The sequence below is a fragment of the Coenobita brevimanus genome, chromosome 102 (genome assembly GCF_032717465.1).
Source record: "Coenobita brevimanus isolate Jiangsu-jjx chromosome 102, ASM3271746v2, whole genome shotgun sequence".
Taxonomy (NCBI): domain Eukaryota; kingdom Metazoa; phylum Arthropoda; class Malacostraca; order Decapoda; family Coenobitidae; genus Coenobita; species Coenobita brevimanus.
Genome location: NC_137055.1, coordinates 20,524,542 through 20,538,341, shown reverse-complemented (window position 1 = coordinate 20,538,341; position 13,800 = coordinate 20,524,542). Strand labels below are relative to the sequence as shown.

The window sequence follows — 13,800 nt, the reverse complement described above, 5'->3', positions numbered from 1 at the left end:
ATTCGCGGGTAAAAATTGACAGGCATGTATGTTAACTGTTCCTCTATCATGCCTCAAGCTGTCAAGGCCATACACCAACTCACTCCTGTCTTTCTTAACGGTGCTGTTTTCCTTAACCCATTTTTAACAAACATTCTTGCTACATCCAGATAATTTTAATAAGTCCAGTTGAAATATTTAGAATCTGAGGGGATACAGAGTGCCATTAATGACATCTTTTACTTTTAGTGCGACTCTGTCTATTGCTAGATGCCTTAATCCCATAAGGATGACCACTGACACCCTACTCTCACATATATCTCTCCACTCCATATCTCCATCTCATCCTTGTTCTCTGCTTTCCCCTCTGCACCTGTGCCTCATTCACATACACTCCTCTAGTCAATCATTCTCCATCCTCTCCCCATATCCAAACCTTCTCAAGGTACAGTCGTGGTCATAAAAAATCATTTATCATTCGGTACCCGGTGCCTCAGGGTGCTTCGTTTATGCGCAGCAAGTCACAGTGGAGTAAGAGGGGCTGAGAGGGAGGGGCCACAGAGAGAAGGGAAGGTGGCTGGGGGGATGAGTGATAGTACAAGGGTGGAGTAAGGGAGGGGAGGAGGGGAGGTAGAGGAGGGAGAATGAAATGCGAAGTGGTTGGTGGTCACATTATTTGTCTATTTTCTTTCATTCAGGGCGTGATAAAAGAGTCAATATTCGGTAGGTAATGCTGCATTGAAGTTTCGAATACTTGGGTGCTGTTATATCAGATAACGCAGGAAGTGAGAAGGAAATTGTAAGAACTGGTATTGATAAAGGAGCTTTCGGACGAATGAGAAAAATTTTAATTAACATAACTATGGATATAAGGACACGAATAAGAGTGCTGAAATCTTTTGTCTGGTCGACGCTTTTATACGGGTGCGAAAGATGGACAGCAAAAAAGAAAATTAGAGATTACAAGCAGATGAGGTATGGTTATTGAGAAGAATGATGCGAATATCATGGATAGAAAAAGTAACACATGAAGAAGTTCTGAGAAGGGCAGGAGTGGAAAGAGAAACGATGAAGACTATAAGGAAAAGACATGGAATTTTGGGGACATTTTATAAGAGTACAAGAACTTGAAAATGACTGTTTACTTGGAAGAATAGAGGGAAGAAGAGCAAGAGGAAGACAATGATTAAAGTATATGGATTGTATAAGAAGCGATTTACAAGAAAGAATCAGCAATTTGGAGTTAATCAGGATAGCTGAGGATAGAGGAAGATGGCGCTGCATGGCCGCTAACGTCACATGACCGGCACTTCGGTAAAAGGTAAAGGTAATGCTCCATTGTATCTTGTATAGTGGCGTCTGATAACAAGCTTTAGATAGGTGGTGCTATCAATTGCTGGCTCGCGAGAGAAATATACTGACATGACAGATCAGACGTTAGTGCAGAACCATCGAGACTGTGGGCACAGATTGTTAACGCGTGGGAGCCAGAGAACGAGAGGACACAGGCCCGCCTCCTCCAGCACACCACGGACGAGTGGGAGCTGTTCAGACGAAACCAGTAAACCATCAACAACAGTGTTTTCTCGCTGCTGCGAAGACTGCAAGAGGTTATTAAGAGGCAGGAGGCCACTAGACTACTTAATACGGCTTTCCTTGTTGCTTTGGCTTTACCAATGTCGGTAAACATTGACATAGATATATTTTGGGAGTTTGGGTATGATTTTATTTTCCTTCTAAAATTTTATGAGAGATATCGTAACTATATCCAGCCATGTGCACTGACATCAAATTTATTTATCTTTTATGCACAATTATCTGGTGGTGATGGTGACTGTATACAGGGAGTGTCTGTGGCCACAGACATATCAAAGGTTGCATATGATATTTAGTTCCAAAATTAATTACATGTAAGGGTAGAGGACGTTTCTTAATTAAGCATTACAGAAGTCCAAACCATCCAGATTCCATTCTGCGTCCGAAGTCAAAATATACGGATAAACACAAATATCTGGCTCCGTACTAATAATTGGTCTGACACGTCAGTATATTTCTCTCACAAGCCAGCCCTTGATGTTACCGCCAATCTAAAGCTTGTTATCTGACGTCGGTATACAAGATGTAATGCAGCATTATCTATGAATATTAACTTCTTTATTTTTATATCAATCCTGAATGAAAGAAAATAGACAAATAATGTGACCACCACTTCACATTCATTTTCTCTCCCCTCCCTCACTCCACCGGCACACCATCACTCACCCCCCACCCACCTTCCCTTCTCATTTTCGCCCCTCCCTCTCAGCCCCTCTTGCTCCGCTGTGACTTGCCGCGCATAAAGGTGACAGCCTGAGGCACAGGGTACTGCAGGATAGATGATTTTTTATGACCACGACTGTACGTCTCGTAAAACTCTCAATCACATGACACCACAATGCTCCCTTGTTTCCTTATTTGGTGGCAGTTGGGGACAACCATCATCCACTCACTCGATGCTGGGCTGCCCATAGGTGACTACACTGTGTGACCAGGATTTCCTGTACTCCGGGAAATCACTTCCAACACTGGGGGATAATCATATAACCAAACCCCACGTGTTCGCCAAGTGAAAATAAAGTGGGTTGGTGAAAGGTTAGTGTCTTGCCCTGTAAAATTAACTAAAGCACAGTTAAGAAGTTTGCTTTCCAATTAATAAAAATCGTTTAGTTGCAACACCAACAAAAAGTAAAATACATCCTCGGGTTCAAGTGACAAATGACTCTCCAAATCTTCTTTGTGGATCAGAAAGGCCCCTTCGGCCCTCCAGCCCAAAACCAACCTCCTCTCCTGATATGACAACTCGGATGAGCCCCTCAAACTTTGCTGTCATGGAAACAAACAATGCAAAGTCCACCCTCAGTGCTCAAGTCACACTAGAAAAGAGACATTACATACTATTACCTCACTTCATCGTTGATGCTAAACCATTACCTGAAACTTGCATCCACTCTTGCACATAAATTATTGCCAGTTTAAATTTCTTGATATCATTAACCGGGTACGATTACTCAGACGTGGCGCCATTGCGTAAGTGGTCTGAATGTGAAGTAACTGAGGTAAACAAGACAGGTGATGATTAGAATATCTCGTCTTGTTTACTGGGTAGGAGCAGCAGAGAGGACGAGGAGTGGAAGGGGAGGGGAGGAGGAGGAGAAGAGGAAGGACAGGATGGGAAGGGGAAACGGGAATGGAGAGTGGGAAATAGAAGATGAACAGAGAAGTATGAAAGGACGAGGTGCAATGAGGGATTAAAGGAGGAACAGTACAGGCGTAGGTAGGGGAAAGAATGAAGACAGAAGAGGAAAAGGCAAAGGAGGAGGAGAAAGAGGGATAATGGATGTCTCAGGATGGAGAAAGGTGGAAAGTAAAAGTGTCTAGAAGATAACAGAACTGACAGAATGAAGTTCAGCCAGGCAGGTAAAAAGGTATTAAAAAAATCATTACCTGATGATAAAAGACCTACTTTCACCTCGACAGAGTTTTGGAAGAGTTTTGTTATTTGGGGAGCAAGTTGTGTGCTGGAGGTGGGGTTTGAGCTAGCTGTGTGGCTAGGGTAAGGAGCGGTTAGTGGAAGTTCAGGGAGTTGCTGCCTCTCCTGACACTGACAGGGGTCTCCCTTCGTGCTAAAGGATCTATGTATGAGGCATGTGTTAGGAGTGTGATACTGTATGGTAATGAGACCTGGCCAGTAAAGAGGATATTAGTAGCCTCAAACGTCCTTGAATGCGAGGCCTGGGAAGGGTAACGAGGGGAGGGAGGGGCTAGATTTAACAATTGAAGATTTGAGAGGCAAGATGGGACTGGAATGCATTAGTGCTGTGATAAGGAGGGGCAAAATGAGATTATATAAGTATGTGGAGAGAATGAGGGATGACAAATGGGTGCACAAAGTGAGAAGTGTGAACGTTGGGGATAGGGCTGCGAGAGGCAGGCCGAAAAAGACCTAGAACAAGGTCATAGAGTGTGGCCTAAGGGATATGAATATGAATAGAGAGGCTGCCAGAGATTTAACGGCATGGAGAGTGGCCATTAAATGACCATGGCTGATGCATGTAAGCATGTTTCAGCCGTTACAGGCGATATGATCCGAGACATACATCGATACGTACAAACATGTAAACATATATAATTAATTCATTTGAAATTACATTTCTATAAAAATTACTGAAACTTCAAGGCATTAGACTTTTTGCAAGTTCATTTTGCAGTTTTCATCAATTTTGGTGCTGGTGAAAGACGTTCTTAAGTGGTGGAATCGACCTACCCTATTGTACCGCACATCACCAACTTCCCTATCCTGTACATGGCGGATGGATGCTGGACTGCACGACAAGGCAACTTCGGGTTACAGTTCGCTGAGTTCACATTCGGATAAGTCAAGAGTTATTACAAAAATAATAATTTTATTTCATATTAAGTAATGTGCATTTCAGATAATTATCTGGTCTTTAAATACTTAATTTTCAAGGCATTAGGATCACTACAGTACTCACAGTGTCAGCGATATACAAACATAGAAACGTTGTGCTGTTGTACCCTCCATCTGACCAAGCCCCCCCACCCACATCCCTGCACACTTAACCAAGTGCATAATGACCCTCAGCCCCCCCCCCCCTCCGCCCCACCACTGTATAATTTTCAGTAGTTTATCCATGGTAATAATGGATTATGTGTAGATTTGATGAAATTATGACTAGTGCTTTATTCCTTTAGGCAGCCATTTTTTATCATTACAGAATAGGTACAGTCATGAAACTTCATACAAAATTAGATATTCATATAATCATATAATTATAACGCACAGTTTTTGCCTCCTAGGTGTAATAGTTGCAAAGTTTTAGCAAAAAACAAAAAATGAACTGAGCCCTTCGGATTCCTCCTACAGATCGCATTGAAATCTCAATTTTTTTATTTTATTTTCAAGGAAAAAAAATACTACTTAATACACAGCATTCTACCTATCAAAAAGCACCAGTTCTTTATAAGACACATACCTATGTGAAATTTCATGGTTCTATAGTGAATGCTTTTCTGAGTACTGGCCCAGAAGTGAACTCTCTATGCAACCTGCTGTTGCTGATCCCAGTGATAACAATACCTTCCTCTGACTTCGTCAGGTGGAGGGTAAAAAGTTAACCTTCAGTCATTACACACCTTGCATCTTTGTTGAAACACCCATGAAGGCATTATTTAACTCAACTGTGCAATTTTATGGGCTCTTCCCAAGTGTAGAACCACGCCATTGACCTCTCTAATGTAGATATTATTCACATTTTATCAGCAATTACACCAGCCGATTTTATTCAACCTTTGAGAGACTGTTCAATATGGAATGATCATCTATAGCTTTCACTAATCCCTTTACGACAACTGGTTTCCACTAAGCTTAAAAATTTTCAAATCGTAATAAAATACCATGAAAAATGCCTCAAAAAGAGCGAGCTAACCTCCAGACTATAAGCCCGGCGCGATCTGAAATCTCTCGAGACACTTTGTTGATGGTAGATATGGTGTGTGTCGTGTGGCGGATGATAGGGGCTGTTATATGCATTTTGATGGCGTAAAATATGTGATCTTTAGGTACTGGCATGGTTTTCAGTGAAACATTACAGTTCATGGTTCCTAGGCTGCTTGCTGCGTGTAGAATGCCAGTGATGAATTTATTACAAAAGTTAAAATAATGAGTTTCATGTCTATCCTACTCCATTAGTAAGACTTAGCCTCTTACAAACATCCACAGGCAGTTTACGGAGATGTTGAGCATTACTAACACAGATATCAAATACAGATGCAAATACATGGCCAAGCAATAAAATAGCTACGTACGCCAAAATAGTTATAATTCAGAAAATGATTATGATATGCAGACCGACTGAGAAAAGAGGTGAATATGGTATTTAAGAAATAGTGACGGTGGGTGGAGACTAAATAATGGTTAAAGAACCAGCTCGCCAATAACCCTGAGATTGCCAGTGAGTGTGATGCATACAGGTTTTCTGATTAAACACCCTTACTACAAAACCCTGCTAAAGAGCTGGCTCAAAATGCTGAAGGCTTTGTTGAAAAAGTAACTCACCAACAACATTGAGGAAGACAGTGAAGGTACGTATGGGCTTGGTTGTTATCTGACATTCGTAGTTGCCCTGGTCCCTCAGCTGCACCGACTTGATCCTCAATGTCCACTCTGAGCTGCTCTCCTGGTGCAGTGCCTCGAACCTCAGGTCAGTGGTGTATGTGTACCGACCAACTGTCAAGATGCGCAGGTCACGTCCTCGTAGCCACGTTACCTGAGAGTATGTAGGGAATTTATGAGAGAATAATGTATGTGTAATGCCCCACAATCAGGTTTAGATCACGCACTCCTAGCCATACCTCCTGAGTGTATACCGAAAACTTATGGTAGAATCTTATTCCCTACGTGCACTGAGCCACAGTCATGATGCACAGGTACTGTACCTGTCCCATAGGTACATTACATGGTAGCACACATGTAAGGCACATATGGTGCACATAGTCGTATACCAGCCCACTGTAAGCATGAGCAGGTCACACCCCAGCAGCCACATCACCTAAGACCTAAGAGTACATAATTATGGAAAACATGGTAATATGGTTTATGTGTTGAGAAATGTCCTTTGGATATGCACGTCATGCCACCGCAACCATGTTACCTAGGAGTAGATTGAACGTGGTTTATGTATCACTCTTGATGCTATTTTTTTTTTTTTCTGAGTAAGAGCTATATTTAACACTTCTAGGTTGAATGCTATACTCTGCCTTACCTCTTCCATCGTCTCTGCAGCACAGCCTCTTTCTTCTTTCATTTTCTATATTTCATGTTTTCCTCCTTCTTTTAGTCAGTCTTCTGACCAGTATCTCTCCATTTGTCGAGTATTTCTCCATTGCCTTCCCTCTTATCTAGTCTTACCAGTATTACATTTGGTTGTACAGTCGTGGCCATAAATAATCACCTATACTCCTGTACCCCGTGCCTCAGGCTGGCTCCCTTAAGAGCTGCAAGTCACACTGGGGTAAGAGGGGCTGAGAGGGAGAGGCCAGAGAGAGAAGGGTAGGTGGGTGGGGGGGCGAGCGATGGTGCTTGGGTGGAGTGAGGGAGGGAAGGGAGGGTAGGTAGGGGAGGGAGTTTGAAATGCGAAGTTGTGGCCACATAATTTGTCTATTTTCTTTCATTCAGGGCATCATATAAAGGAGTTAATATTCCATAGATACAGCTGCATTACACCTTGTATAGCTGCGTCAGATAACAAATTTTAGATAGGTGGTGATATCAAGGTCTGGCTCGTGAGAGAAATATACTGACGTGACAGACCAAATATTAGTGCAGAGCCATCGAGACTGAGTTGAACACAGATTGTTAACACATGGATAAGGCGACCCGAGTCCCGCCATTAGGCGGGAATCTCGCTTTTTTTTTTTTTTTTTTTTTTCATCCGTCCCGCTTTTTCAATTGTGAATAAAATGTCATGTTCTTTGTGCAAATTATCTAAAATATCCCACCTTTAGATAATTACTATTACAGTAGATATAATATGACCTCCTTTTATGAAATTATGATGAATTAGTAAAATTATGCCTAATCCAAACCAAATGAAATACCGAATTGTTATTATAAAATCTGTACTACTAACTGGTAACTGGTCGGCCCATTCACCGTACCGTACTGTATATTGGTCCTTGGAGTTCGTTTGAGACATTAGTGTTTAATTAGCAGCCTCAGGGTGAGGTGTTGCGTAGCAGCCGTCGCTGTCACTCGCATTTAAGTCAGTCTCTCTCTCTCTCTCTCTCTCTCTCTCTCTCTCTCTCTCTCCATACACACAGACGTGACAATGTCCCGTTTTTAGCTCCAATAAATCTGGTCACCTTACGCGTGGAAGCCAGAGAACGAGAGGACACGGGCCTGCCTCCTCCAGCACACAAAAGACGAATTGGAGCTGTTCAGACGAAACCAGCAAACCATCAGCAACATTGTTTCCCCGGTGCCGCGAAGCCTGCATGAGGTTTTTAACTCATGAGGCCACTGGACTACCGGTACGTATCAAGGCTTTCCTGGTTGCTTTGGCTTGACCAGTGTCGGTAAACATTGACACAGATATATTTTGGGAGTTTGGGTAGGATTTTGTTTCATTTTCCCTCTAACAGGTAATGAGAGATAAGGTTACTGTATCCACCCATGAACACAGACATCAAATTTGTTTACCTTTCATGCACATTCATTTTAAATAGCCTTGTCATACAGAGATGTCATTAAATAATTATTGAATTTACATGATGGTGACTGTGTAAGTGGAGTGTATACCGCGAAAGTGATCATATTTACTGTGGACACAGCCATGTCAAAGATTGCATATAATTTTTTGTTCCAAAAATTAATTACATGTAAGGGTAGAGGACGTTTCTTACACAAACATTACGGAAGTCAAAGCCATCCAGATTCCATTCTGCGTCTGAAGACAAAATACACGGATAAACAGAAATATCTTGCTCCGCACAAATGTTTGAAGTCAGGTCAGTATATTTCTCTCACAAGCCAGTACTTAATATCACCACCAATCTAAAGCTTGTTATCTGACGCCGCTATACGAGGTGTAATGCAGCTTTATCTACCGAATAGTAACTCCTTTATATGATGCCCTGAATGAAAGAAAATAGACAAATTATGTGGCCACAACTTCGCATTTCATTCTCCCTCCCCTACCTACCCTCCCTCACCTCCCTCACTCCACCCCAGCACTATCGCTCGTCCCCCCACCCACCTTCCTTTCTCTCTCTGGCCACTCCCTCTCAGCCCCTCTTACTCCAGTGTGAGTTGCCGCGCATAAAGGAGCCAGTCTGAGGCATGGGGTACAGGATGATAGGTGATTATTTATGACCACGACTGTATGTTGTTCACATTCCTCTGTAGATTTCTATTTCTCTATTCTCTCACTTCATCTTCTGCTAAACATACCTTCTACATCACATTATTCTCAACAGTTCATATCTCTTTCCAACAAGCCATTTCTCCTTCTAACAAAATTCCTCCTCTTCTTTCCATCCTTACTTCCACCTTCCCTTCCCTTCCCTCATCCCGTCTTACCGATTTATCACTCTTGGCTGCGTGCACAATACACGTCAGAGTGGCTGTCTTGCCCAGGTAAGCTGTGTAGGATGGCACCATTAATGCATCAAAATATGGATCCTCGTCTTCCAAGTCTTCCATATCCTCATCTTCTCCTCTCTCATCTTCTAAACTTCCAGCATCCTCGTCCTCGATCTCCCCCTCCTCCTCCTCGCCATCAACCAGCGTTTCTATTAGCCTGGTGCTGTTGATTGGCGTGAGGTCCGTGGGGCCTGCTAGGGGATAGGCGGCTTCCACATCTTCAGGCCCACCTTTGGCGCACACAGCAAGTGTGCCTGGTGGTGGAATGAAAGACAGGTAGCCAATTAGTTAGGGAGAATAAGAGATGCTGCTGCATATGTGGGGGAATAAGATATGATGCAGCATATGTTATGGGATAAAAAATGATGCTGCATTTGAAGGGGAATAAAAGATGAGTTACTGGTTAAGAAGAAAAGGAAATGAATATTATAGTAAAATCTGTACAAAACTGAAATGGTATCTGTACCCACTAGGAAGTCTTTCATGTGAGAGTGTGAAGAACGATATTGCAAATAGTTTCATTTTCGCTTAAAGTGAGTTAAAAAGAGAACGTTAGAGCATAATGAAAATGTATGGGTCATGTCAGTTGTATATGACTAATAAAGATTAAAAAATCATAATCATCATCATTATAATCATCACTCTGCTGCATCATACCAAGCGAGGCAAGAATCCAGAAACATCAGTTGCAAAGAGCCTGGGTAAACAAACAGATATAGTGTCCTGAGTAATGAGCCGCACAGCCATTCTGTCCCCATTCAACCGTTTGAAAGTCATGTATTTATTTTCTTTGCCATGCTATTCAATACATATCACTTCACTAACCGCCCCGATCCAAGGACGCATTCTCGATTTTATTTCTGTTACCTCCAGACGATTTTATTATAATTGGAAATTCCTCTCGCATTGTAAGTCAGTGTTTTTATACTGCCTGCCTTTAGCAAGGCGGAGCTATAATATTTACCAGTGTGTGTGTGTGTGTGTGTGTGTGTGTGTGTGTGTGTGTGTGTGTGTGTGTGTGTGTGTGTGTGTGTGTGTTCCCAACATCTCTCGAAAAGTTGTGGACGAACTTTCATCAAACCTTCGGGAAAAAGCAAATATGTGGATGTAGAGAAGCCTTTGCTCTTGGTGTGGATCTGATCAATGACGACCGAATGCCAGCTGCCATTTTTTTTTTTTTTAATATGGACTGGCTTTTGCGGAGCGCGGTGACTGAATTCCATAGAGTTTTGCGAACATTCTTCAAATTTATTATGTAAGTAATTTGTATACCTAATGACATATTTTGGCAGGCGACTAGCATTTGGCCCCCGAGTGCTTTTGTTTCATTTTCAGATTTTTTTTTTTTTTTTGGATTAAGTTACACTCATATTATATTTATCTATCTACCTATCTTTTATACAGTACACAAACGATCTATTACATGATAGTCTGGTGAAAAGATACCCAGTTTAAGGGTATCATTCGTGATAATCGCTTACAAGATATTTGTGCTGGCCCCTTTCAATGACACGTGTGGACACTGCCTGCAACTTTTGTAATACTGAAGCTTTTGACTTAGAAAACATGTCAGGTAAGGGTACTAACGCTAGTGGATTGCGCAGTTCTACCGAGGGCACTTGGAGCAAGCCTTACACAGTAAGAATAGTCTTTGCTTTAATGTTAAATTTGTCTGAGAAGTGAACCCGGATCTTCTTGGCTGCATGCCAAGTGCGGTTCTGACTACACCATCGCCACCCGAGTATGAAAAATAATCGCGACAACAATAAACACTTCTGTGTTACAGTCCGTCCAACCTCACCCATTGCCATGCATGCTTGATATCAACTGTGCCTTCAACGTTCATTTCATACCACACATACAGCATGCATCACCTCCCACAAGCCATAGATAGACACCATGCCATACCATAATTTTTTTTTGCATAATATAATATCATACTGATAGCATAGAAATCTTAGTATGTTTTCACTGTCTTCCTGTGCAACTTTCCTTTTTTTCAGCTTTATTGGTATAGGAACATAGAAAATGAAAAAAAAAAAAACCCACAAGCTATGATTAAAAGGCAAAAACGAACATGAGGCTGTAACATCAGTTGAACTAGGCAGTACGGTATCTCCGAGGTGGGTAAGGAAACTGGTGATAGGGAACTCCCAGTATACCAGCTCTAAAGATTGGCCTGTGATCATCGTTTTGCTGACCTTTTTCCTAAGATTTACTGCCGGCCTTTAGTAAGGCGAGCCTAAAAATTTTTGTCTTTGTGTGTGTGTGTGTGTCAGTGTGTGTGTGTGTCAGTGTGTGTGTGTGTGTGTGTGTGTGTGTGTGTGTGTGTGTGTACTGATATGTATATATGTATGTATGTATTGCCAAAAGATTTCGAAGTTGCGGACGAATTTGCACCAAAACTTTAGGAAATAGCAACTATGTAGATGTGTAGATAGCTATTCATTTTGATGTGAATTTCATAAACCTCTTGCGGTCGGGCATTGTTTATAAAATCGACCGTCAGGAGCGGGCAAATTTAGCAAAAATAGTGTAATTATTCAAAAGTCACACCTGTGAAAACCATTAAACCTATCATAGAAATCTTTATACCCAACAAAGTACAGCTCTGTAGCTTTGAAATGAGTGGTGTTCAAGTGTTCTACGATTATTAATTGTAGAGCAGTAACTGAGAACGTAAGAGTGTCAAAACGGTCTGAAACAGGGGACCGACGTCACCATGACACACGTTCCAGAAAGGGGACAGACCTTTAGTGGTTAAACACAACCGAATGCCAACAGCCATATATTCTTTATACGGATTGGCTTTTTGTAAAACACAGTGACTAAATTCCACTGAGTTTTCGAATTATTTTCAGATTCGTTTGTAGCTAGCTTGTCTTAGCCAACAACATATTTTGTCAGGCGATTAGCATTCGACCCTCGAATGCTTTTGTTTCATCTGTGCTGTTTTGATGGCGTAGTTGGGAGGTATTTAAAGAGACCATCCCACCTCCAAGTCAGGGACTTTGATGAATGGTCATGGACAGCGCAGAAGTGTATTTGCTGATCTCTCCTCTAGCATTCTAGGGCTGCCTCACCGGCAATAGTTTTGTACATAGACCCAATAAAGTTAGGTTAGCTAGTTCTCATTTTCCTCCCAGGCCTATTAGAGATATAGTAGGTGTCTATATCTAATCACTGAGATTGCCTTTGCTTACTCGCCTCTGGAGCATTCCCCCCAATGATCACTCTGGGGTGTGAGATATACACAGGCGCGTCCTCCCGAGAGTGGTTTGCGAGGGTAATCTCAGACTAGGTGAGTTTTCGCTGGGAACTTTGTCTCTTACTTGTTCTTCTCTTTCTTCCCACTTCCCCCTCACGGGGGAGGTGGTTACTATGGCAGATGCCCCTGCTGCCTCCCCCTTCTTCAGGGGGGGGAGGTAGTCCTGATCAATCCCCGGCTGCCGCACGGACAGACTGCCCCGAGACTGAACGGCCTCAGACACGTACCCCACTAGACACTGATGTAAATAACGCATCCTTTGTCCTACTTCATGCGGTTGGTTCCACTCCCCTGTCCAGCCTCAATCCCTTTATCATCAAGAAGGTGAGATGGGTGTGCCAGTGAGGTGGAACAGGTGAAAAAACTTGCTAGTGGAGACCTTCTAGTAAAGACCGTAAACTTGCGCCAGGTAAAGGATTTGATGAAGTTGAGCAAATTCCATTGTTATGATGTTGTGCCGAGGATCCCTCATTCCATGAATTCCTGCAAAGGTGTTATCACCAGCAGGGACCTCATGGTAAAGAAAGAGGACAACATCATCCGTGAACTTGCTCAGTAAGATGTAATTGATGCCCGTTTTATAACTCGTTTCCAGGAAGGCAAAAGGACAAAGACAGCCACAGTAGTCTTGACTTTTGGCAAAGTATCTCTCCCTACTAATGTGAAAGTTGGATATGAAATTGTCAATGTGAGACCGTACATTCCCAATCCCCTTCGTTGCTCAAAATGCCAGATTTATGGGCATCATGAAAAGACTTGTCGCTCTTCTAATGTGGTGTGTGGCAAATGTGCAGCTGTAGGCCACTCTGCTGACAACTGTACATCCGAGACTGAGTGTTGATTTCACTGCCAGGACGTTCACTCCACTTCTTGTAGGGTTTGTCCAAAGTGGAAGGAGGAGAAGGAGGTCTGCACAGTGAAGGCAACTGAGGGCATTTCCTTTCACGATGCTAGGAAGAAGGTGAAGGAGTTGCTTGCAACTCCCAAGCCTAATGTCTCCTATGCATCGGCGGTTGTGTCCCGTCCCGTGATGTGCACTGTGGAGATGCAGACTGACCTTACTTTCACTCCATATGAACCACACCCTACCTCTCAATCTCGCCCTCCTGTATGATCCAATGCTCTTATGGACATACCTGTCGCTACTTCCTACTCTCAGGCTGCCACTGCTCCTTCATAGTCAGTGCGGCAAAAACAGAAGTCCGACAAGTCTAATAAGATTAATTTGACCACCCTCACCAAGCTAGCATGTCACATGTCCTTCCTGCTCCTGGTCCAGTGAGGGAGAGAAAGGGTAGCTCTTCCTCGGTGGAGTCTGGGAGCCTTATCATTGACAAAAGTATGGAAGTTTCCA

At 42.6% G+C, this 13,800-nt stretch overlaps 1 protein-coding gene across 1 annotated transcript in view; it reads right to left on the bottom strand.

Annotated features, from left to right (window-relative positions):
* LOC145415413 (zwei Ig domain protein zig-8-like) overlaps positions 1–13,800 on the bottom strand; it is a 48,997-nt gene that overhangs the window by 17,578 nt on the left and 17,619 nt on the right. Inside the window, exons 2-3 of the mRNA XM_080284696.1 lie at positions 9,116–9,432; positions 6,095–6,305 (exon numbers count right to left, since the gene is read on the bottom strand). Of these exons, the coding sequence (XP_080140822.1) occupies positions 6,095–6,305; positions 9,116–9,432 (528 nt within the window). The remainder of the gene's footprint in view (positions 1–6,094; positions 6,306–9,115; positions 9,433–13,800) is intronic.